The 23880-nt window shown below is 45.7% G+C and overlaps 2 protein-coding genes across 4 annotated transcripts in view; both read right to left on the minus strand.

Annotated features, from left to right (window-relative positions):
* CFAP299 (cilia and flagella associated protein 299) overlaps window positions 1–7021 on the minus strand; it is a 364079-nt gene extending 357058 nt beyond the window's left edge. For all 3 annotated transcript variants that reach the window (XM_081877373.1, XM_081877371.1, XM_081877372.1), the window contains exon 1: window positions 6856–7021. In XM_081877373.1, coding sequence (XP_081733499.1) covers window positions 6856–6975 — 120 coding nt within the window. In that variant the 5' untranslated portion in view covers window positions 6976–7021. The remainder of the gene's footprint in view (window positions 1–6855) is intronic.
* FGF5 (fibroblast growth factor 5) overlaps window positions 1–23880 on the minus strand; it is a 323085-nt gene that overhangs the window by 252212 nt on the left and 46993 nt on the right. The gene's annotated exons all lie outside the window — the stretch shown is intronic.

Here is a 23880-nt window from a genome sequence, read left to right on the forward strand (position 1 = left end):
CCCCTCCTCCACACCAACTTAATAGCCTGGCTCTAGACCACCTCTTCCTCTCCTTTCTTTTCCGCAGGGTCTTTCTGCCCCCCTGGGTTCTCTCCTTCCGGGATTCGCCTGAGGCTGAATCCTCTGCCGCCTCCTGCCCCCTCCTTCTGGCTTTGGGGCCGGGCTCCTCCTCTGAGCTTTCCCCACTTCCGCGCGCCTCTATGCTTGAACTTGGCGCGCGTACGTTGCTTTTGACCTTTCCTTCGTCCTCTATACTGCCCCCTGTTCCACTCTCTACCCTTTCCGGCTGAACACCTTGCTCCAACCCCCTCTCTCTGTTTTCTCCTGTTCCTCCTCCCTCCGAGAGGCTGACAACTCCACCCCCTTTACTCCGTTCCGGCTGAGACCCCTCTGACAGCGTCTGTGCTTCACTGGGCTTTCTCCCCTCCTTTCCTGACTTTTCACAGCTTCTCTCTTCTCCTGCTTTTCGCCTGATCATGCTAGCTCCCTTTTGGGAATCCTCTGACTCACTGCTTAGGCTCATAGATTCCCTTCGAATTCCGTCATCTTCTTCCTCGTCTCTCTCTCCCTCCTCCCACTCGCTTTCCGTCTCCTCTGCCATCTCCTCACTTCTCCCAGAAACCCTGACATATGCGTTAGCAAGTTCTATAACTTAGCAGAGTTCTAACATTCCCCTTTTTAAAGACACAGCGGTTAGCTTGTTGCAGGCTAGTTTCAGCCTCTCAATATAAGATTCCTGGTAATCCCCTTTACTTCCCCTTAAAAAGAATAGTCACGACACAATATTGTGTAAAAAGTATAAAAGACGTTTACTCACATTCAGTTCACAGATGGATCCCTGAAGGCAGACTTAGGTTCCAAAAGTATATACACGTGGAATCTATCCCATAAGGAGATAGTTCCGAAGCCAAGGGAGCATCTCAAGCTAAGGAGATGTTGCTTCTTTGAGGAATGGAGTCAGAGAGAGAGATGGCTGCTTGCGCTGTGCTATGTTGTTACCTGCAAAGGTAAGGCAATGCCCACCTTTGGTCACATGTAGAGGAAGTTTGTCCCAGCCCAGGAGGAAACAGGAAGTTTTCTACTGGCTGGTGCAAACATCCCCATTCACATCCCACAGTAGGCACTTTCCACAAGAACGTGAACAGCCTCTGTGGAGGGGACAGAGAATGGCATATGTCTATGAGATCCTAACATCCATGCCTCACTGCTAACGCACTACTCACAGTACAAATGCAATGAGCTACAAAAGACTATAGGGACGCAGGTGGCGCTGTGGGTTAAACCACAGAGCCTAGGACTTGCCGATGAGAAGGTTGGCGGTTCGAATCCCCACCATGAGGTGAGCTCCTGTTGTTCAGCCCCTGCTCCTGCCCACCTAGCAGTTCGAAAGCACGTCAAAATGCAAGTAGATAAATAGGTACCGCTCCGGTGGGAAGGTAAACGGCGTTTCCGTGCGCTGCTCTGGTTCACCAGAAGCGGCTTAGTCATGCTGGCCACATGACCCAGAAGCTGTACGCCGGCTCCCTCGGCCAATAAAGCGAGATGAGCGCCGTAACCCCAGAGTCGTCCGCGACTGGACCGAATGGTCAGGGGTCCCTTTACTGCTACCTCTACAAGAAGACAAGTGGGGGGGGGGTTCTGGGTGCCTGAGGGGGAGGGGCATGACACCAAAGCTGGGTGGTGAGGCCAGGTTAGCTGCTTGACATTCCCTTCCCCTCTCAAACACCTCCCGGAGAGCTGCTGCCCAGGTGAAGAGGCCTCACTCCCCCACCCCCACCCGGGGCTTTGGGAAGGGGGCAGCAGAGCTCCAGGAACCTGTCACACCACTGTGACTCCTTCCCTAACCTGGGCAAATGCTTCCAGGGCATTTCTCTAAAAAAGGTGGCAGTTCTGCGTAGCATTGCATACCTCCAGGTAAAAATAGCACTCAGGAAGACCAGAATGATTCAGTTGCAAATCCTCTACCCCATGGGTAGGCAAACTAAGGTCTGGGGGCTGGATCTGGTCCAATCGGCTTCTAAATCCGGCCCATGGATGGTCCAGGAATCAGAGAGTTTTTACATGAGTAGAATGTGTCCTTTTATATAAAATGTATCTCTGGGTTATTTGTGGGGCATAGGAATTGGTTCATTTTTTTCCCCAAAACATGGTCCAGCCGCCCCACAAGGTCTGAGGGACAGTAGACCGGCCCCCTGCTGAAAAAGTTTGCTGACCCCGGAACTGTCTACCCCAATGCCCAACCACACGTATGTCCGATTTTCCCAAACAGCTGGTGCCATTTCACTGATGGGGCCTCAACATTTTTTGTTTCCCATCAGTGAAATAGCAGCAGCTGTTTTGGAAAATGGAACATAGATGTGGTTGGGCACCAGCTGTTTTAAATAAAGGGACACATTCCAGCTCACCTGTAACATTCTAGAAGTTGATCAGCTACAACCTCCACCATCCCTGACCACACGCTGAAGGGAGCTGGAGTTCACCAAATTATGGAGGGCCACAGGTCCCACACACCTGGCCTAAAGTAAACACTTCCTTGACAGCTCAGCTGGTTAGAGCATAGCGCTGGCAATGCCAAAGTTGCAGGTTTGATCCCCGTTTGCGACAACTGCATATGCCTTCCAACTCTGCTGTTACGGAGAAAAATAATGCCAATGCACAATGGCTCCAAAACTGCCTTCCAATTTTGTTATCCTTCATATTCCCACATTTTTAATCTCAAGAGCAGAGCTTAGCATTCCTCTTCATAAAGAACCACGCGGAAAGATTGTTTTTGCAGTGAGCTCTTAATTCACTGCTCTACTGAAGCAGCTAATTATATTTAATATATCTAATTCTAACACTAACCCGTGTACATCCTCACACCTGATTTAAGCTGTCAGTTGTCCTGTCAGTCTTATGACTCATCTCTTCCCCTTTCTAGTCCCTTGCCTGCCCCAACTTTCCTCTACATTCTCCACAATCTTCTTAAATATCTCTTGGAGAGGCTTGCACCACATGCTCACCCTTGGAGTCTCATTGTCAAAGCACATGGCATAGCATATTAGAGAAAACGAAAAAGGAAAGCCACAGGAAAGGGAACAAGGGAACAAAAAGAGATTAATGAAGGGCAAGGACGAGATATGATGTGCAGTCAGGAGAGGAGAGAGGAGATAATAAAAACCTGCAGGATTAAACTATGTCGGGACTTTTTCCAAAAACTGACTTTCGCCCCCAGAGGATAATGCTTCTTACGTTTAGCATTTTATTGGTAAAAGTCAGAATCTGCACTTTCCTCAAGTCTACAGAATGGAAAGGGGACAGGACTAGTCTCCGCTGCTGAAAGCTGGACTTTCTTTGTGGAAGATAACTCTTTTCTTAAGTTCAGGAAAGAACAGGCAACTTCCACTCTACAAGGACAGCAAAGCATTTGAAAAGGGTTGGGCTATTCAGAATGGCACAGTTACCGTATTATTCGCTCTACAAGACGCAACAAGAAAAAAAAATATTCTGAATCTCAGAAGCCAGAACAGCAAGAGGGATCGCTGCGCAGCGAAAGCAGCAATCCCTCTTGCTGTTCTGGCTTCTGGGATAGCTGTGCAGCCTGCATTCGCTCCATAAGACGCACACACATTTCCCCTTACTTTTTAGGAGGGGAAAATGAGTCTTATAGACCAAAAAATACGGTAAGCAGGGGAAGGCCTTGCACTGTGCTAGGCAGTTTGTGTCACACCTTGTGTACCATTATAGTCGCTGTGCCCTGGTTATACCTAGACTGGACTACTGCAATGTTCTCCCCATGGGCCTGCCTTAAGAGACAGTTCAGAAACCACAACTGGTATAAAATTTGGCTGCTAACTTGTTACCAGGAATGTGGCAGTCAGAGCAGATCGCATGGATATTATACCAACTGCATTGCTTGCATATTACTTTCCAGGCTTAATTTAAAGTGCTGGTATTTGCCAAGTCCTAACAGCCTGGGGCCAGGTGATCTTAAGAACTGTCTCACCTGCTTGGGCTGCAAGATTAGTTTTGGAGGTGCTGCTCTCTGAGCCATCTTTATTCGACTGGCGGAGACTTCTTGGTGGTGGTTCCAGAACTATGAAATTACCTCCATGGAAAGATCCAACAGGCTCCTTTTCTTCCAGCTTTAAGATTGGTTTTGAAAACTGTTCCTTCCCTACTGTTTTATTTGCTTTTATCGACACTGATTGTTTCCCGCCCTAAAAACACATATTAACTGTATTGTTTTATATATGCAGAAAAGTGGGATATAAAGCAACTGAATAATAATAATCAATAGTTGCCTGAATGATTATCAATGTTTGTTTATTACATTTTAAACCATGTTTTATAGTGTACAGAGGCTTGATATAGTGTGATGGCAGTATATAACATCGCCCGGCTGTGAGTGAGAAGGCTGCTCCCTGCAAAGCCCTTTCCACCTGGCCTAGGTGACGGGGCCCACACTCACCCAGGCCTACTATGTTAAATATGCATTCTGTAGTTGACCTCCTTTGTAATGTTTAACTTTGAAATCTTCAAGATAATATTTTAGTTTTCTGTTATGTTGCTTTGACTGTATACTCTATATTTGACTTTCTTCAGATTGTTTGATTTATGTTTTGTTGATTTAATATGCTGTAAACTGCTTTGAGATTTTTCTTAAAAATATAAAGCGGTATAGAAATTAAACAAATAAAAATAGATACAATATAGATAGGATATTAGCCAGCCACCCACTGCAGCAATCAGTGGAGCCAACTTGAGTAAAATGGGGCGGGGGAGCAGATAAGCCCCGCCCTGCATAATTGATCAAATGACACGGTGTACGCACACCATTTGAATGGCAATGCCCATCAATTTTGGGAGGGCCTGGCCCCCTCAAAAAAAATTGGGGGGTGGGAGTGAAGATCACTAAGAGTTGGCTGCTATGTTGTCTTTTTAAATAATTTGTAAAAAATTCCCATTCTTCTTTAAAGTCACAGTTGAATGAACTGGACTCCTTGGCATGTTTTGTATAAACATATATAAATTTATTGCTTGATAACATGGTAGTGTGATAGGAATTTTGAGGTCTTAGATATATGTTAAAGGTTCATAATTGTACCAACCAAGCACATACATAGATCAGCACAGGAAGACCGACCTGGAACCATTTTGATTCCCAAACTGTCCCAAACTGACCAAATGTTTTCTCTACAAGGTCAAAATGGGAAACCTCCCCATTGTCTCTTTCCTCACAAATCCTGTCTTAAGGGCACATTTAAGATATGAATAGGGTGTGAACCTGTGAAATGGCTCAGGAACTAAGTATTTATCATTACAAAAGACTGGCCAGGCTACCCAGGCAATCCAATCAAGTAACCTACCAGACAGGAGAAAAACAACATTCTAATTTCTGTTTTAAGACCGCCTTTTCTTTGATGTAGGTATGATGTATCTGAGGGGTGGTCTTAGGTTACACCCCTTCTGTGATGTATGCATGATGTTTCTGGGGGTGGTCTTGATCTACAGGGTGGCAATTTCAAAAGTCTTTATAAGGCCTTGCGCACCATTTTTCGGGGTTCCTCCTCTCTCCTGCAGGTGAGGGGAGCACCTTGTTGCAACAGTTCAAGAAAGATCAAGCTTATTAGCTGCTTTTGCTTCTCAATATTCTCTGGTTGGCCTCTGTTATTCTCTCCTACCAATAGGGAACCTATGTAAGGACTCTATATGGGCTCTTGGATACCCCATAAGGGAAAAGGGCAATTTTTGTTTACAACAGTAGACAGATAATGTAAGGATTCGTATAATTTTATAACATGCAGAGAATAATCGTGTTGAGAAATCAGAGAGGGGAGCTGAGGGAAGTCTTTGGAGGAGGGGAGGGAGGGAGGGTTTGAGGGGATGGGGGAGAATTAAAATGATATGTTTGGATATGCTGTTGTGTGGAAATTGTTAAAAAAAATATTTAAAAAAAAAATAGTTGACTGCTATGACATCAATAGAAAACATTCAGCAGGGTGTTCACAATAAATGGAAGGCTCACTATCCAGAAGATTTTTTTAAAAAGTTCCAAAACAGACATTGCTCCCTCAGTAGCCCAAAAATAATTCAAGTCAGCCCAGTATGTGTGTGTGTTTTTTTTACTTGCTTTTTAATCACCTCACCCACAATAAAAAGGGCTTTTTTGCAGAGCTAGCCGACCTGACGAGTCCGTGACCAGAATGAGAAGGAGTACCAGGAAGAATGGATGAAATTTAATGATTATTTAGTTAAATACGTTAAGTTAAATTAATTGGGAAAAGCTTGCAAATACCAGTTAGGTTTAGGATTTAAATATGTAATGTGACGAATTATGTTGAATGTTGAATGGGGAAGAAAGAACGATGTTAAGTGATTAAGTTAAGATTCTAAGAATTTTGATTTGGAAAACCGTTAAAATGATATGCATTGAAATTCAATTAGGGGGATAACGAGGAAGTCACTTAACAACGTTAATTAGTTTTCATAAGGTTATGATTCATGTTTGTTTGTTTGTTTGTTTGTTTACAATTTTGTGAAAATCAATTTAAAAAATTGGGGGGAGGGCTTTTTTGAGTGGGGGGGCGGTTTTGCAAAATCTGGCGTGAAGCCCAGCTACTGCGTATCAGAGGAGGCTGGTCCTCAAGAGATAATCCGACTTCCCTCCCCTCAGGGAGAAGAACTGCAGCAAAAGCAGAGCAGGGAGCTGGCAAAAGTTAACCTGCTCTGCAGTTGCTCCTCAAGCTGCTGGGGTTTCTCCCCTACCCCACCCGGGCTCCAGGGCTGCAATGCACTCTGCACATGCTCAGGCGACCTCTCGACTCTCAGGAGTGCGAGCCACCCCCACACACAGAGAGAGAGACAGATACTCGCCTCCAAGTAATACAGATCCTGCGTGGTGATCTGCGAATCCAGGTAATCCTCATAGGTGTTGAACTGGGTAAGGATGTGGTCCAAAGTGGCGCTGGCGTCTTCACCTTCGATGCCCGCCATCGCCGACGCTGCGCAGGCTCAGAGGCTGCGGCGTCCCTGGCAACCGTCTCCCTGCCGCGGGGAAGCCCCGCCCACTTTCCCTCCCAGCAGCCAATCGGCTCGGAGGCGCTGGGGCCTGGCCACGCCCTCTGCGTCGAAGCGACCAATCGCTCGCCAGCGCTTTTCTTATGAATGGAACCCGAAGAGCCAGCCCGCGTAACTGATAGCATTTGGTTTGAGCTCAGCTCCCCGGTGTGTTTTTTTTAAGGGCTGGATTCTGTTGCAGGTTCTACTCTCCGCAATTATTATTTTCTCCGCGGTAAGTCCCGTTCTGCCTTCAGTGGACCTTCCTCCCACCTGTATATCATAGAATCGTAGAGCTGGAAAGGGACCCCTAGAGCATGGGTAGGCAAACTAAGGCCCGGGGGCCGGATCCGGACCAATCGCCTTCTAAATCTGGCCCGCAGATGGTCCGGGAATGAGCATGTTTTTACATGAGTAGAATGTGTGCTTTTATTTAAAAAGCATCTCTGGGTTATTTGTGGGGCATAGGAATTCGTTCATCCCCCCCCCAAATATAGTCTGGCCCCCCACAAGTTCTGAGAGACAGTGGACCGGCCCCCTGCTGAAAACGTTTCTTGACCCCTGCCCTAGAGTCATCTAGACCAACCCCCTGCAATGCAGGAATCTCAACTAAAGCATCCATGACAGATGGCCACATAACCTCTGCTAAAATCCCTCCAAGGAAGGAGCCCACAACCTCTCGAGGAAGAGCTTTTACTGTCAGAAAGTTATTTCTGATGTTTAGTTTTATCTCTTTAGTACCCCGTGCAGCCTCAGCCAATGCATAGTAAAGTGAATCCCAGGATAGGGCCCACTGTCTTCATGGGGGTTGCACTCAAGCAATAGCTCAGTCCTATGGAAGTCGGGTGCACCTAACCTATGGGGGGGTGGAATCAATGGGTTTTGACACACCTTACCCTGCAAACAACCTGCCTGAAAGGATGCAACCCAGTGCATACTTAAAGGTAAAGGGACCCCTGACAATTAAGTCCAGTCGCGAACGACTCTGGGGTTGTGGCGTTCATCTCACTTTACAGGTCAAGGGAGCTGATGTTCTTCCGCAGCTGATGTTTTTCCAGGTCATGTGACTAAGCCGCTTCTGGTGCAATGGAACACTGACACCAGAGCAACACACGGAAATGCTGTTTACCTTCCTGCCGGAACGGTACCTGTTAATACACTTGCACTTTTTGGCATGCTTTCAAACTGGTAGGTTGGCAGGAGCTGGGACAGAGAAACGGGAGCTCACCCCATTGTGGGGATTCGAACCGCCGACCATCTGATCAGCAAGCCCAAGGCTCAGAGGTTTAGACCACAGCACCACCCACATACTTAATTGGTATACTTAGGCAAAGGTAAAGGGACCCTTGACCATTAGGTCCAGTCATGGACGACTCTGGGGTTGCGGCGCTCATCTCGCTTTATTGGCCAAGGGAGCCAGCGTACAGCTTCCGGGTCATGTGGGCAGCATGACTAAGCCACTTCTGGTGAACCAGAGCAGCACACGGAAACGCCATTTACCTTCCTGCTGGAGCCGTACCTATTTACCTACTTGCACTTTGATGTGCTTTTGAACTGCTAGGTTGGCAGGAGCAGGGGCCGAGCAACGGGCGCTCACCCCATTGTGGGGATTCGAACCACCGACCTTCTGATTGGCAAGCCCTAGGCTCTGTGGTTTAACCCATAAATCCCATACAACTTCTAAGTAAACACGCCTATGTAAGAGTGGTACCTCCCAACGCATAAACCAGGGGTAGGCAACCTAAGGCCCATGGGCCACAAGCGACCCACGGGGGTCATTTAACTGGCCCCCGAACCAAGCTGCCCACTCGGCAAGTTCCCTTGCACTGCGCTAAACCAGCACGGTGCAGGGACTTGCTTCCGCGGGGCCGGAAATCGCATATGCGCAGATGCAGACACTGGAAATTGCCGGCGCTCATGCACAATCTGGCTCACAGAGGGATCTCCGCTGGAGTGAAGCGGTCCAAGTGAGGTAAACCTTGCCGATCCCTGACATACCAATTCCTTCATCACTGACATACCAATTCCTTACAGAAGATCATCACTTTTTGTGCCATATTGGAGAACTGCTTAGCTCAAAGCACACTGTGACCGTTGGCTGTTTATTTATTTAATAAGGTTATTTTTAACCTGCTTCTCAATCGAAGATTCCCAAGGCAGAGCACAATTAAAATTGATTTGCTGACGCTGAAGTATTAAGGGAACTTTTTGTAGTTTCCCGCATCGTGGTTCAGCGCTGGGCTGCCCCACCTAGAGGCAAGGTGAGGCAACTGCCTCGGGTGGCAATAGCCACAGGGGCAGCAGATCTAGCCTTCAAAAGTGCCTTGCCTGGCGCTGCTACTGCGGTGGTGGTAACAACATGTGCAGTGCACATCCTGGAGGCCATATCTGTCAGTTACTTGGCAGCCCCCCCCCCATGTGCCGCCTTAACAGTGGCCTCTCAGCGAATAGGAGGTGCTGCTGGTCTCCTCACACCCCAGTGGGGAAATAACAGGGGCTGCCCTTTGGAGTCTCCTGGGCTCTGATTCAGAGCAGGCCCCTTCTCCCCCCTGTGCCTGTGAATACTTTCTTTATCCTGAGCAAACTGTTTTGTATGACTGGCTTTTCAGACTGATGAAGCATGTAGCGAAACCTGTAATATATCCGGAGAACAGGTCTCCTTTTGCCCACTTGCGCTATTCTCACCAGGGCGGTGGCTTTGATTTGCGTTCCTGTGGTTGATCCATGCATATGGCTTTGTGTTTCCAACTCAAGACCCACGGAAGAACATCTCATCCAGTTCAATCTTTGAAAAAACAGCTTTGAAAAACTTTTTCATATTCTCCAGTGTGCTACCCTTGCCATTGTGGCGGCACGGGGTTGCCGTTCTGTGACTGGACTTACGCTACTTGTTGAACGGTTCATTTATCCAGTCTGTATAACGTTTATTGCACATGTAACTTGTTAAGATACAGTTGTACATTTATCCACTCCATGTTTTCAGTATCTCCAGGTTTTGTTTTGCACATGGCACCTTAGTATGTTTGTTGCTTGAATGGTTACAAGTCTCTCTCTATTCTAGTTATTATTCTAGTAAATTTGGTTTTATACTTATAAGCCAGTTTGTGGTGTTGTCGTTTTGTTGCATTATTATTACTGTCACCACATTTGATACTTTGTGTATATTCCGTCCCCCCCCCCCCATGCAATGGCCTTTGATTCCCACTTTAATATTGGGTAAGGTTGATTTGATTCCTGCTCCGCTTGTTCTTCACTCATCCCTTCTTCCCTGACAGGGACACCATATTGTGGTATGCCGAAGGTGTTGAAATTTATTGGGCTGGTCCTAATTCAGAGTTGCAAGCTCAGAAGTAAACCCCATTGAATTCAATGGGGTTAACTCCCAAGCCAGTGGGTATAGGATTGCATCCCCAATTTTGGTGAGTGTGGCGCCTTTTTCTGTTACCTTCTTAGTCTACATCCAGGTATTTTAGTTCTTTATTAAGACACCATAATGCACATTTCTTTCCTTTTAAAGCTCTCTCTAGAAATTAAAAGAATAAATAAAAATAAAATAAAAGAATAAAACCAAAAGGCTAGGCACCAGAAACAAGTGTCTTACTCACGGCTGATATTGCCAGAGCCTGAGACAAAAAAAATTCCAAAGGGCTCACACACGCTGCTTGATGGTTAAAATATAATAATAAATTAACAGAGGGCTGGGGGAGTAGCTGGATTGTGGTCCATTGGCTCCATTAACTGGGTGAAGTATCCAACTAATTTGTACTTTGAGCATACCAGTTAATGGACTCCGTCCATTTATTTCAATGGGTCTCCTCTGAGCTTGACTAGCATAGAATATAATCCATTGTGCTTGTTGATTGCTGGGGTTCTTGCAGCTAGAGATGGACCAGGTGGAGCTCAGTTTGATTCAGGAAGGTACACCTGATGTTTAAAACTAAAAAGCTGCATCCTCTGGATCACTCAACACAGATAAGCTACGTATGTTTTAACAATGAAGAGATCCAATGCACTCTGGTCTTAAACCTTTAAACACCATTACAGGGATTCTAGTAAAACAAAACAAAAATGCAGATAATGCAAGTCACCTGCCAACTCCTAGGGGCCTTTGCCTCCCCCAATAAAATATTTGAGGGGCCCAGGGCCCCGCAAAGCTGATGGGCATTGCCATTCAAATGTATGTGTGCCATGGCATGTGATTATGTGTGGCAGTATTTGGGATGCGGGTGGCGCTGTCCCACAGAGCCTAGGACTTGCTGATCAGAAGGTCAGCGGTTCGAATCCCCGCGACAGGGTGAGCTCCCTTTGCTCGGTCCCTGCTCCTGCCAACCTAGCAATTCGAAAGCACGTCAAAGTACAAGTAGATAAATAGGTACCGCTCCGGTGGGAAGGTAAACAGCGTTTCCATGCGCTGCTCTGGTTCACCAGAAGCAGCTTAGTCATGCTGGCCGCATGACCCGGAAGCTGTACACCGGCTCCCTTGGCCAGTAAAGCGAGATGAGCGCCGCAACCCCAGTGCCGGCCACGACTGGACCTAATGGTCAGGGGTCCCTTTACCTTTACCTTTATTTTATTCAAGTTGGCACCCCTGCTTCAATTATTCCCCAGATCTGCCATCTCTAGGAGGCAGGCTGCCCCAGCCTGTCTAATGGTAGGGCCAGCTTTGTTCCCCAGATGCAAACTTCCTGGAGGTGCCATCAGAAGTCTCACACACGGCTCTCTTCCAGCATAACAGTTCAACAATCTAATTTCAAAGTCTCAAGGAGCTCTACTGAGCAACAGCATCCACCATTTGCCTTCCCAAGAGCTTCCCTAAGGAGCAAGTTGAATCTTCGCCCTGCCTGATCAGTACCGGAGAGATTTTTCTCTTACCGTCTGATGGTCTGGAAGCATGTGGCGAGGATAACCTGATGTGACTTTCTCTCTTGTAGCTTTCTCTTCCTATTATTAGTGTAACTCACTCTGCAAGTGTTTGCGCAAAAATATGGGAGAAAGCCCCATGAAGGCTAGCTGAAAGGTAACTAATGAGCTTAGGAAAAGGGCCACCTTTTGTGGTAGGTTTTTAGTTACAGCTGCACAGTGCTCTGAGAGTAGGGGGGGTGTATTTGCACTGGTGGGTCAGAACTGGCATTTAACTCCAGAATTCTAGTCTTAGCAAAGAGAAAAATAGGTCACATGAAAAATGATGCTATGTTGAGCACAGTTGGAGCAGCAAGCAAACATCTATATCAGGGGTCAGCAACCTTTTTCAGCCGTGGACCGGTCCACCGTCCCTCAGACCATGTGGTGGGCCAGACAATATTTTGAAAAAAAATAATGAACAAATTCCTATGCCCCACAAATAACCCAGAGATGCATTTTAAATAAAAGGACACATTCTACTCATGTAAAAACACACTGATTCCTGGACCGTCTGCGGGCCGGATTTAGTAGGCGATTGGGCCGCATCCAGTCCCTGGGCCTTAGGTTGCCTACCCCTGATCTATATCCATTAGAAACCTCTCTGCATCAGTGAAAAAAGGAGGAAATGACAGCTGTGTTTCTTACATCTCTCTTGTGCCATCCGATATGCTGAATCAGTTCACGATCTGAGCTCTTTGCGATGTCACCCAGAAGATTGCTTCCTCCCACATATCTATCTACCTGCACCATAAATTCTGGTTGTGCAGTTTGAAATCTTTCTGGAGTAGCTGGTCAATACAGAACAATTGTTTTGAATGGATTTTTTAAAAGATTTTTACGATGCTGTGCTACTCCACCCTGATGTTTTCTGAGAGGGCAGTCTGTAAGTACCCTTTATGAATAAATAAATAAGGTTCCCCAAGCAGAGACATCACCTTGCCAACAAAGGTCCGTATAGTTAAAACTATGTTTTTCCCAGTAGTGATATATGGAAGTGAGAGCTGGAACATAAAGAAGGCATTGGAGCTGCCAATGAAACCATCAAGTCCCCTCTTCTTCCCTATAATGTTTACTGAGGAAAACAAGTGCTATGAAGCCATCTCTTCTTCCCTATAATGTTTACTGAGGAAAACAAGTGCTATGAAGCCATCGCATTCTGCATCTCCTCGCCTCCAGTGTTGTTGGCCGTTGCGGCGTAGCTGGGTGGGGGTTCAGGGTGGGTGATGAAGAATGTTCTCCCCAAAGAAGCTTGCCTGGCACCCACTTTGTTGTCATTATCATTACTATTACTATTATTATTCATTAAATCTGTATACTGCCATTCACCCGAAGACTACAGGGCAGTTCACAGCATAAAAATACAAAATGAGGACACAAACTGCATAATAAAACAAAAACAAACAAACCAATATACAGTACCCTCTCTGACAAACATAGAATGTTCCATCAGTCAAAGGCCTGGCTAAAGAGAAACATTTTTGCCTGGCGCTAATAATAATAATAATTATAATAAAATGTTATTTATACCCTGCCCTTCCCGGTTCAAAAACCAGTCTCAGGGCAGCTAACAACAAATTTAAAACACTTTAAAACACTTAATTATAAAAACAGCATAAAATACAGTATAAAAACATGAATAACAATAAAATTCAAAGTTCAGAAATCAATTTAGGGAAATCCATCTAATAAGCATTATATAACCACCAGGGCTAGCTGGCTGAATTGGTCCTACTTGGGCCAGCGAGGAGGCCAGGGGAGAATTAGCTGTGGGGTCTCAGAGCGGGTGATCTTCATAAAAGGGAAGGGGGAGGGAAGAGAAGGTAAATAAAAGGAGACTTCCGGGTTGGCGCCATCGCCGAATGGCGGACTCCCTCCGAGCTCCAGAGGGAGCCTGCTCGGCAGGGGCTGGGTTCTACCGCGCCAGCGACGCGGGGACCCTCAAAAACCATGGGCGCTGAAACCCATGGGCATGGTGACTCGGCGGGCACCGTTTGCGCCCCCCCCCGACCACGCGAAGGAGCCTTTTTAAAGGCTACGGAGCGGGTGACGGGGGGGTGCTGTGAGTCCTCCGCTTCCCCTGCCGAGCGAAGCCGCATGCCATTTGGCGGAGAGCGCTGACTTCTTCCATTGAAAATCTGGACCTAAAAGAATAACCCGTGAGTAATTGGAACTTGGATTAAAAAGGGGAACAAATTTTTTCTTAAATTCGGAGCGAGCGGGGGAGGTGCAAAAAGGAAGTCAGCCTCCCCCCTGTTGTAGAGGAGCTAAAGCAAAGGACCTGACAACTAAGATCGAGTGCAACCTTTTTTTTGGTAAAAGTTACTAATTTCGCGATGGAAAATTATAAGCTGGGCTGGAGGAGAAAAGTGGAATGTGAATTAAAATACACCCCCCCCCCCCGGAAACCCCGGGAGCGATCCGTGAGAGCGCTGGGAGAGGAGAAATAGAGGTTTTGACAGCTGTCAAAGGAGCTGTCAAAACTGAAGAACAAAAAGAGAACATTGTTACGAGGACTTTGCTGGTTACATTTGTTATAAATTGGATATAAACTGTTTAAAACAAGGAATAATAAGTTACTTTGGCTGGTGGGTGTGATCGGGAAGGAAACTGAGTTATTATAATCCCTCTAGAGGAGCTGTGGGTCATTACAAGTATTGCTGGCATGGAATTTGAATCGGACTTTTTATCTCCTGGGAAACTGCAGAAATGGAACACTATTTTGTCTACAGAGGTCTACACACTAAAGGAGACAATAGATTTATCTATTGAAGAATGGAAGGGACTTGACGTAATGTTTTGTTCCTGAATAACAAAGCCTCTGTAGAGGAATTACAAGCTTTTTGGAATTAGAACATTTATGCAGTAGAGCAGGGGGGGAAAAAAAAGAGGAGAAGAGAGAACAACAAGAACAACAAGAATAACAAGAATTGGACAAAGTTGGAAGATAGACCCCTTCCAAGATTGGACATTCGAAATCAAAGAGGACCAAAAGACGGCAACGACTATTAAAAAGACGGCAAAGCGGACTGGTGAAGGATTATGGCTTAGATGTGGGAGCTCCAGGATGACAGTAGACATTGACGGACATTGGGAACGCAACCGGGAAAGGGGGGAGGGAAATTTGGAATCCAAAGGGTGTTAAATTACACTTTATTCTTTTTTCTATTTTTTTTTATGTTAATCTGTACTGTATATTAAAGGGGGGAACTCGTGGAAGGGAACAGGTTGATTTTAGGGGATGGGAAAATATTTTTTAAATTGGGTTAATGATAATAACTTTAAAATTTGGGGTAAGAATTTGCTGAACCTATTTGAAAGAATTGGAATACAAGAGGGGGAGGGGAGGGGAAGTCCTGGAAAGATGACATTGAAAACAAGGCCTTAAATTTGGATGTTTTTCTTTTTTGTTATATTTGAAAATTTTTAATAAATATTATTATAAAAAAAAAGAGAAGGGAAATAAAAGATCAGGCTGAATTCAAATTAAAGGTCAGGTGGAATAGCTCTGTCTTACAGGCCCAACAGAAGGAGGTTAAATCCTGAAGGGCCCTAGTCTCATGGGACGGAGCATTCCACCAGTTCGGAGACATCACTGAAAGGCCCTGGCCCTGGTGTAGGGTAGTCTGACTTCCTTAGGGCCCGGGACCTCTAAACTAAAGACATATAGCAAAGGAGCAAAGAGCCTTCCTGGGAAGAGCACTGCATACCCTCCAACATTTCTCCAAGGAAAACAGAGATGTTGCTTCCAACATTTCTCCAATGAAAATAGGAACGTCCAGTGCTATTTTTCTAGAAAAAGAGGTGCCAGAACTCACCATGAATGCCACTCTTGTTCTCTTATAATGGCAATGGAGCCCACCTGAGAGGTGCTGGAACTGAGTTCTAGTGAGCTCTAGCTGAAAAAAAAAAGCCCTGGGCATTGCTCAAGAGGGGAGCCACCACAGAAAATATCCCTTCTCCGGAGCTCTTGTGGAGGAAGCACATGAAGAAGAGCTTCAGAGGATGACCACAGGGCTGGTTTTTATATGGAGAGAGGTAATCCTTGAGGTATTGCGGTCCTGAGCTGTTTAAGGCTTTAGAGGTACCAGCACTTTGAATTGGGTCCAGAAACTAATTTTGTCACCAGGTGAAGACTTTTCTTTCCTCCCAGGTCTTTTAACAGTGCAGTCATTTTCACAAATCTTACTGGCTCAGTGTTTCAGACACCATGATGTACAGTGGTACCTCGGGTTACATGCGCTTCAGGTTACATACGCTTCAGGTTACAGACTCCGCTAACCCAGAAATATTACCTCAGGTTAAGAACTTTGCTTCAGGATGAGAACAGAAATCATGCAACAGTGGCGCAGTTGCAGCAGAAGGCTCCATTAGCTAAAATGGTGCTTCAGGTCAAGAACAGTTTCAGGTTAAGAACAGACCTTCAGAACAAATTAAGTACATAACCAGAGGTACCACTGTATGTTGTATCCCTGTTGCACACTGTCATGGTATTAAGAAGTATGCAAATAGATAATAGATAAATATCAATAAGCAGATGAGGCGGTAAGCCAACCTCCCAGCCGTCGTTTGCATTTCAGGGTGGAACTCCAAATGCAGATATTCGGAATAACTCAAGCGTCACATCCTGGCATTCGCCGGTGTCTTCCAAGGTGAATCATTCTTGAAGCTGAACTCATTTTCAGAGCCAGCTGCAAGAACAAGCAACAATCTGAACGTGTACGGGGAGTCACAAACAGACACATTTGATGAAACAGAAGTGCTCTGGGAGGGGCTGCTGTACAAGGTTTTGCAAAACCCATGAACTGTGATCAAAAGCCTGAGCCGACGGAAGAGACTCTCCTGCTATCGCATTTATCCTCAAGGACAGATAGATTGCCAGGACTGCATTATTTAGGGATGCACAGAATCGAGAAAGCGATGAGGGATTCAAAACGGAGAACCTCCTCTCAACTCTGAAGGCGGCAATAATAAAAGAGCCTTGCAGGATTGTTTCTTTGAGAATCTTAAGTAGAAAATATATTGTCCTTCGGTAGAAGAATGGCAGATGAAGATGTTGGAGTTTTTGGAGCTGGCCGAACTGACTGGGAAAATCTGCGATCAGAAAGAAGAGGAGTACAGTGGTACCTCGGGTTAAGTACTTAATTCGTTCTGGAGGTCTGTTCTTAACCTGAAACTGTTCTTAACCTGAAGCACCACTTTAGCTAATGGGGCCTCCTGCTGCTGCCACGTCGCCGGAGCCCGATTTCTGTTCTTATCCTGAAGCAAAGTTCTTAACCTGAAGCACTATTTCTGGGTTAGCGGAGTCTGTAACCTGAAGCGTATGTAACCTGAAGCGTATGTAACCCGAGGTACTAAGTGCCTAAGAAGACTGGAAGAAATTTAAGGTCTATTTAGCTAAATATTGTAATATATTAGAAGATACTTGAAAGTATCTGATAGGCCTAGGATTAGAATAAGAATGTTGTATAGTAATATGGATTTAAGTGTTTTGTGTTTTTTATATGTTATATTTGTTATAAATGTGGAAAATCAATAAAAGAAATTGAAAAAAGAAAGAAAAGAAAATATATTGACCTTTTCAAGCTTGCAAGACTTTGCTCCCCTAAGGTTACATTAACTTCAGTGGAACCAGGTTCTGGAAGGGTGGGGCTCAGGATCTGGGGTCCCAAATCACTAGCAGGGATGAATGAATCTGTCAGTTTCTCATTTTCATCCCTCCCCCCCCCCCAGTCTTAAGTCCCACATCAGGTTGCAATTCTTTTCCTCATGAAATTTCGTGAGCATTTTAGTGCAAATTTTTCCTGATATACACATTTTTGCATTGACTTTTTCCAAATATGCATGTTTTGGCAAGCAATTTTTCCTCATATATTGTGGTTTCCTATGTTGCCTCTGCTTGTTCTTGTTGTTGTTGTTTAGCCATTTAGTCATGTCCGACTCTTCGTGACCGCCTGGACCAGAGCACGCTAGGCACTCCTGTCTTCCACTGCCTCCCGCAGTTTGGTCAAACTCATGCTGGTAGCTTCGAGAACACTGTCCCACCATCTCATCCTCTGTCGTCCCCTTCTCCTTGTGCCCTCCATCTTTCCCAACATCAGGGTCTTTTCCAGGGAGTCTTCTCTTCTCATGAGGTGGCCAAAGTATTGGAGCCTCAGCTTCATGATCTATCCCTCCAGTGAGCACTCAGGGCTGATTTCCTTCAGAATGGATAGGTTTGATCTTCTTGCAGTCCATGGGACTCTCAAGAGTCTCCTCCAGCACCATAATTCAAAAGTGTCAATTCTTCGGCAATCAGCCTTCTTTATGGTCCAGCTCTCACTTCCATACATCACTACTGGGAAATGTTGCCTCTGCTACTATATGCAATTTTCTGCACACATTCCTCTAAATATACACAGACTCTGCCTTCACCAACTTGGCCCTGGCTGAGGCTGGTGCCAGTTGCAGAACTGAACATCTGGAGGGCACCAGGTTGGCAAAGTCTGAAGACTGACAGAGCGCATTCTATATCCTGCGACAACATGGAAGCGTTTCACCAGCTGGCTTCAAAGATCAAACGGTCCACATTCCCACATGAAATCCCATGTTTGTTTGCCTTGTGTCTATTCAGAAGCCGCAAGCTGCAGTGATGGGTGCATATGCATTGAATTGCCATGGCAGCTGTTCTGAGATAGGGTCATTACGGCTAATGCGAAAGGAGGGGAAAGCCCATTACAGTAATATCAAATATGCATTTTGTAACTGCAGTTTCCCAAACAGCCTAAGGATGTAAGACCTGCTAGATCAAAATAAATGTCCATCTTTGGCAGAATCTGGTTTTGTATGAAGCTGCCTTATATACCAAGTCAAACCATTGTTCCATCTGCCTCAGTTGTCTGGACCAGCCTTTCCCAACCTGGTGTCCTCAAGATGTTGGTTTTTTGTTGGGCTTTTTTTTGCTTTGTAACATTTTTATTTATTTACTCAAATATACAAGTGTAAGGCACAGGGACGCAGGTGGCGCTGTGGGTTAAACCACAGAGCCTAGGACTTGCCGATCAGAAGGTTGGCGGTTCGAATCCCTGCGACAGGGTGAGCTCCAGTTGCTCGGTCCTTGCTCCTGCCAACCTAGCAGTTCAAAAGCATGTCAAAGTGCAAGTAGATAAATAGGTACCACTCCGGCGGGAAGGTAAACGTCGTTTCTGTGCGCTGCTCTGGTTTGCCAGAAGCAGCTTAGTCATGCTGGCCACATGACCTGGAAGCTGTACGCCTGCTCCCTCGGCCAATAAAGCGAGATGAGCGCCACAACTCCAGAGTCAGCCACGACTAGACCTAATGGTCAGGGGTCCCTTTACCTTTTTAAGGCACAGCTAAGCACCCTCAACAGGCAGCCAAAGGCCACTGAAACGAGAAGCTTCCTTATACACGGACACTTGTGGTCCATCTCAGTGTTGCCTAGATCAGGCTTCCTCAACCTTGGCCCTCCAGATGTTTTGGACTACAATTCCCATCATCCCTGACCACTGGTCCTGCTAGCTAGGGATCATGGGAGTTGTAGGCCAAAAGCATCTGGAGGGCCAAGGTTTTTTTTGTGTTTTTTTTTTTATTAAATATTTTCTTGTTTTACAGAAGTATGTGTAATGTCTCTCCTATTTTTTCCATGTAACATTTTTACAAATCAGTTTCATTTGTTGATACATTGGGGGGGAGGGGGGAGGATGGGGGGGTCGGGTGGCAATGTTTCTATTTTGCTTAATGTACCATTTTTTTGCTCTATAAGACTCACTTTTTCCCTCCTGAAAAGTAAGGGGAAATGCGTGTGCGTCTTATGGAGCGAATGCAGGCTGAGCAGCTATCCCAGAAGCCAGAACAGAAAGAGGGATTGCTGCTTTCACTGGGCAGCGATCCCTCTTGCTGTTCTGGCTTCTGAGATTCAGAATATTTTTTTTCTTGTTTTCCTCCTCCAAAAACTAGGTGCATCTTATAGAGCAAAAAATACGGTATGTAGGGTTTGGTGTCAGCGTTGCCCCTCAAGATGTTGTTGATGAAAAAGTTTGCTGACCCCTGCCGGAGACCATCCAATCCATTTCACTTCCATTCTTCCTCTGTTCCCCAGTTGCAGTGTTTAACTTTTCTCTGTCCCCAATGGTCTTCTGTTATGTTAGATGGTACATCTTTTTTCATCTCTGTTGGCTCAAGATATTTTGGTGCCTGAGGCAGAAAAGCCAAATGCTCCCTCTCCTTGGTTTTAACAAAATGTAAGAATAATCTAAATGATAGCCAATTTCCTGCTGTTTAATGGTACCTCAAAAATCTGCTGCCAAGGGCAGACCAGCCTAATAGCAGAGTTTCAGAAAAAAATGAGCCTTGTTATTCCGCAGCCCAATGAGATTTCATAGGGACGCATTGTGTGGATGGCACTTCTTTGTAACGCACGTACCAATTAGGAAAAGATTTCCGTGTTCCTTTTTCAAAGGGAGGCAATAAAGTGTCAGGCTAGGTTTCGGAATTCTAAAGCACCGGAAAGAAACCTGCAGTCAGGTAAAATAATGCTAAGGGAGCACTACTTTAATTGTACCCTGGAGGAAGAAAATGAAGATGAAAAAAGGGAAGAGTCATATTGCTTCTTCTGCAGAATCTCACCAGGTTGCACTGAAGTCTGGAAAACTAACTCCTTTCCTATCAAAGGCGAAAATGACTAGAGTGGAAATAATTATTTACTACATTTATATCCCTTCTTCCTTCCACAGAATCCAAGGTGGTGTACAAAGTGTTCCAGGTGGTCTCTTGATATCCTGTGTTTTGTTCTGGGCTGAGGTCGCAGCCTGAGATATTAGTAATTAACTGGAGTGTCTCTGGGGTGCAGAAAGCCTATGCATTTAAAACTTTGATTGGTTTTAATTGGCTGATTAATTTTGCTTTGCATACAGAGGTTCAATCGCATATCTTCCAACGTCTTGAGTCCCCAAACAGGGAATCACATCATCCTGGCCCTGCTGCCACAGAAGTCATGCAACCCATGTGAGATAATAGAGCTCAAAAGATACAAGGGGTGGGGGGCATGCTTGCATGAGTTCTGTGGTCTAAACCACTGAGCCTCTTGGGCTTGCTGATCGGAAGGTTGGCGGTTCCAATCCCCGCATCGGAGTGAGCTCCTGTTTCTCTGTCCCAGCTCCTGCCAACCTAGCAGTTCGAAAGCATGCCAGTGCAAGTAGATAAATAGGTACCACCGCGGTGGGAAGGTAAACGGCGTTTCCATGTGCTCTGGTTTCCGTTACGGTGTTCCGTTGCACCAGAAGTGGTTTAGTCCTGCTGGCCACATGACCTGGAAAGCTGTCTGTGGACAAACACCGGCTCCCTCGGCCTAAAAGCAAGATGAGCGCCGCAACCCCACAGTCACCTTTGACTGGACTTAACCATCTTACCTTTGACCTATGTATATAACAAGCAAACTAACTGTATTTTGTAAACCTATCATTTCCTTCACACTTTTGTAAATAACAGTTTGCAATTGCACACACCTTTGTGCAGGGGGGTCATTGCCTGGGGGCCCCAACCCTTCGCCCCCCAAAATTTTTTTTGGGGGGGCAAACGCTCAAAAGAATCAGGGCTAAGCATGGAGTCAAGCGTGGTTTCAGTGCACAGGTCCTTCTGCTCCTCTCCTGCTGCAGAGGGGAAGGAGGGGGAAGCGACCCCTGTCTGGTGATGGTGGCAGCAGGAGCAGCAGGAGCCGCCAGCCATTGAAGCTGTGCTGCCACCATATTCAGTTCTGCCCTTTAGCTCCTCCCAATGTCCTGACTCAATGCCAGGATGTCGCACACACGACGTGTGTCCCCCAGCTCCCTCACAAGTTGGCGCCTCTGTCTATAATGTCATCTAAAGTTGCAGCTGCTATGCATTTCATCTGTACAGCGTTGGTCATGTTTTCAAACCAGTGTGCAATGATGTTCTCTATTCCCCACCCCTCAATTAGTGTTCCCACAAACCTTTTAAAAAAAATAATACACACAGTGGTACCTCGGTTTAATAACTTAATTTGTTCTGGAGGTCCGTTCTTAACCTGAGGTACCACTTTAGCTAATGGGGCCTCCTGCTGCTGCCGTGCGACTTCTGTTCTCGTCCTGAAGCAAAGTTCTTAACTATTACTATCTTACTATTTCTGGGTTAGCAGAGTCTGTAACCTGAAGCATCTGTAACCTGAAGCATCTGTTACCCAAGGTAAAGGGTAAAGGGACCCCTGACCATTAGGTCCAGTTGTGGCCGACACTGGGGTTGCGGTGCTCATCTCGCTTTACTGGCCGAGGGAGCTGGCGTTCAGCTTCTGGGTCATGTGGCCAGCATGACTAAGCCGCTTCTGGCTAACCAGAGCAGCGCACGGAAATGCCGTTTACCTTCCCGCCGGAGCGGTACCTATTTATCTACTTGGACTTTGACGTGCTTTCGAACTGCTAGGTTGGCAGGAGCAGGGACCGAGCAACGGGAGCTCACCCCGTCATGGTGAGTCGAACTGCCGACCTTCTGATCAGCAAGCCCTAGGCTCTGTGGTTTAACCCACAGCGCCACCCGCGTCCCTTGTAACCCAAAGTACCACTGTATATTTTTCACAGTTTTTTTTTTTTTTTTTTTGAAAGAGAGGGACTAGAATACTTTCCTTGGATTCCCTAGGGAAAGGGATAGGGTGATAGACTAAGGCAGGCTTACTCAAACTTGGCCCTCCAGATGTTTTGAGACTACAGTTCCCATCATCCCTGACCACTGGTCCTGCTAGCTAGGGATCATGGGAGTTGTAGGCCAAAAACATCTGGAGGGCTGAGTTTGAGGAAGCCTGGACTAAGGGATCACCTGCTCTTTGATTGTCCTGCACCTGGTAAGCACAAGTCTGAGCAGTTTTCCGTTTGCCCCGCCACTTTCCCTGGGAAAACCCACCCCAAATTGGAGCAAATGTCCACCTGTGGAAAGCTCAATACTATGCCCACTTGCAAGGATTAAGATGTGTGACTTGCACATGCGGGTTTTAAACAACAACAACAACTATAAACACATACTGGAAGCACAATTGTATTGTAGTAATTTAGAAAGAAAAGGCCCAAAACCATATCGTGTTGTTTGTAAGCCAGCATAGGTGTGCACTTTATTATGGCATCATTGTCATTTGCAATATTCTTAGTGGTAGAGAAGCTTAGGAAAATGTCTTTTCATCCATTATTAATAGGAACACTGAACGGTGTTGTTGTTTTTTAACTTGGTATGAAATGAGACACTGTTAGAAAAAGGGGGGTTGTCATCATTCAGGAAAGGGAGAGAGAGACAGAGAACTCACACTTCCTAAGTGTGTGCTGGTGGTAATGTTGTTTTGCACATTTCTTTATTTTTCCATTTTGCAGTCAACCTCTAAATGGATCACATGGCTTTTTGCTATTGCCAATATGCAACTGAAAGATATTAGTATGAGTAACAAGATTGAAGCGTATGTTCCATTATTGCAAACGCGACTGCTGTTTGGTCAGGGGACACAGAGAGGCCGTCATCGTCCTGCCCTTTGCCTTAGCAAAGGTCCGATCTGCCAAATTCAGCTGATGAAGCTTTCAATGGCACAGAGTTAAATGTTTTACTCGCTGCAGATCAAACTGCTGTTAAAGGACCGGCTATTCAGAAGCTGATCATCCCAACTTCAAACCATTCTTTTTTTTAAAAAAAAATGAAATTTGTTAAGGCTTACTTGGCGATTGGTTCCATTTTCCGATATTCATTTTACCTACACAACACAGCAAGGTTTTATGCATAATTATTTACTTCGAACGTCTGTATAAAATGCTTTCACCACTGACATGTAGAAGCTGCACAGATTCACCATGGATTTTGGAAAAGGCCTTTCAGATACCAGCACCACTGCTCATTGCCCAAAATGCCTTGCTGAAAATAAAATAAATCGCATTTTCTCCATACGCAGTGTTAGGGATT

Source organism: Podarcis erhardii, assembly GCF_964252035.2.
Source record: "Podarcis erhardii genome assembly, chromosome: 9".
NCBI lineage: Eukaryota > Metazoa > Chordata > Lepidosauria > Squamata > Lacertidae > Podarcis > Podarcis erhardii.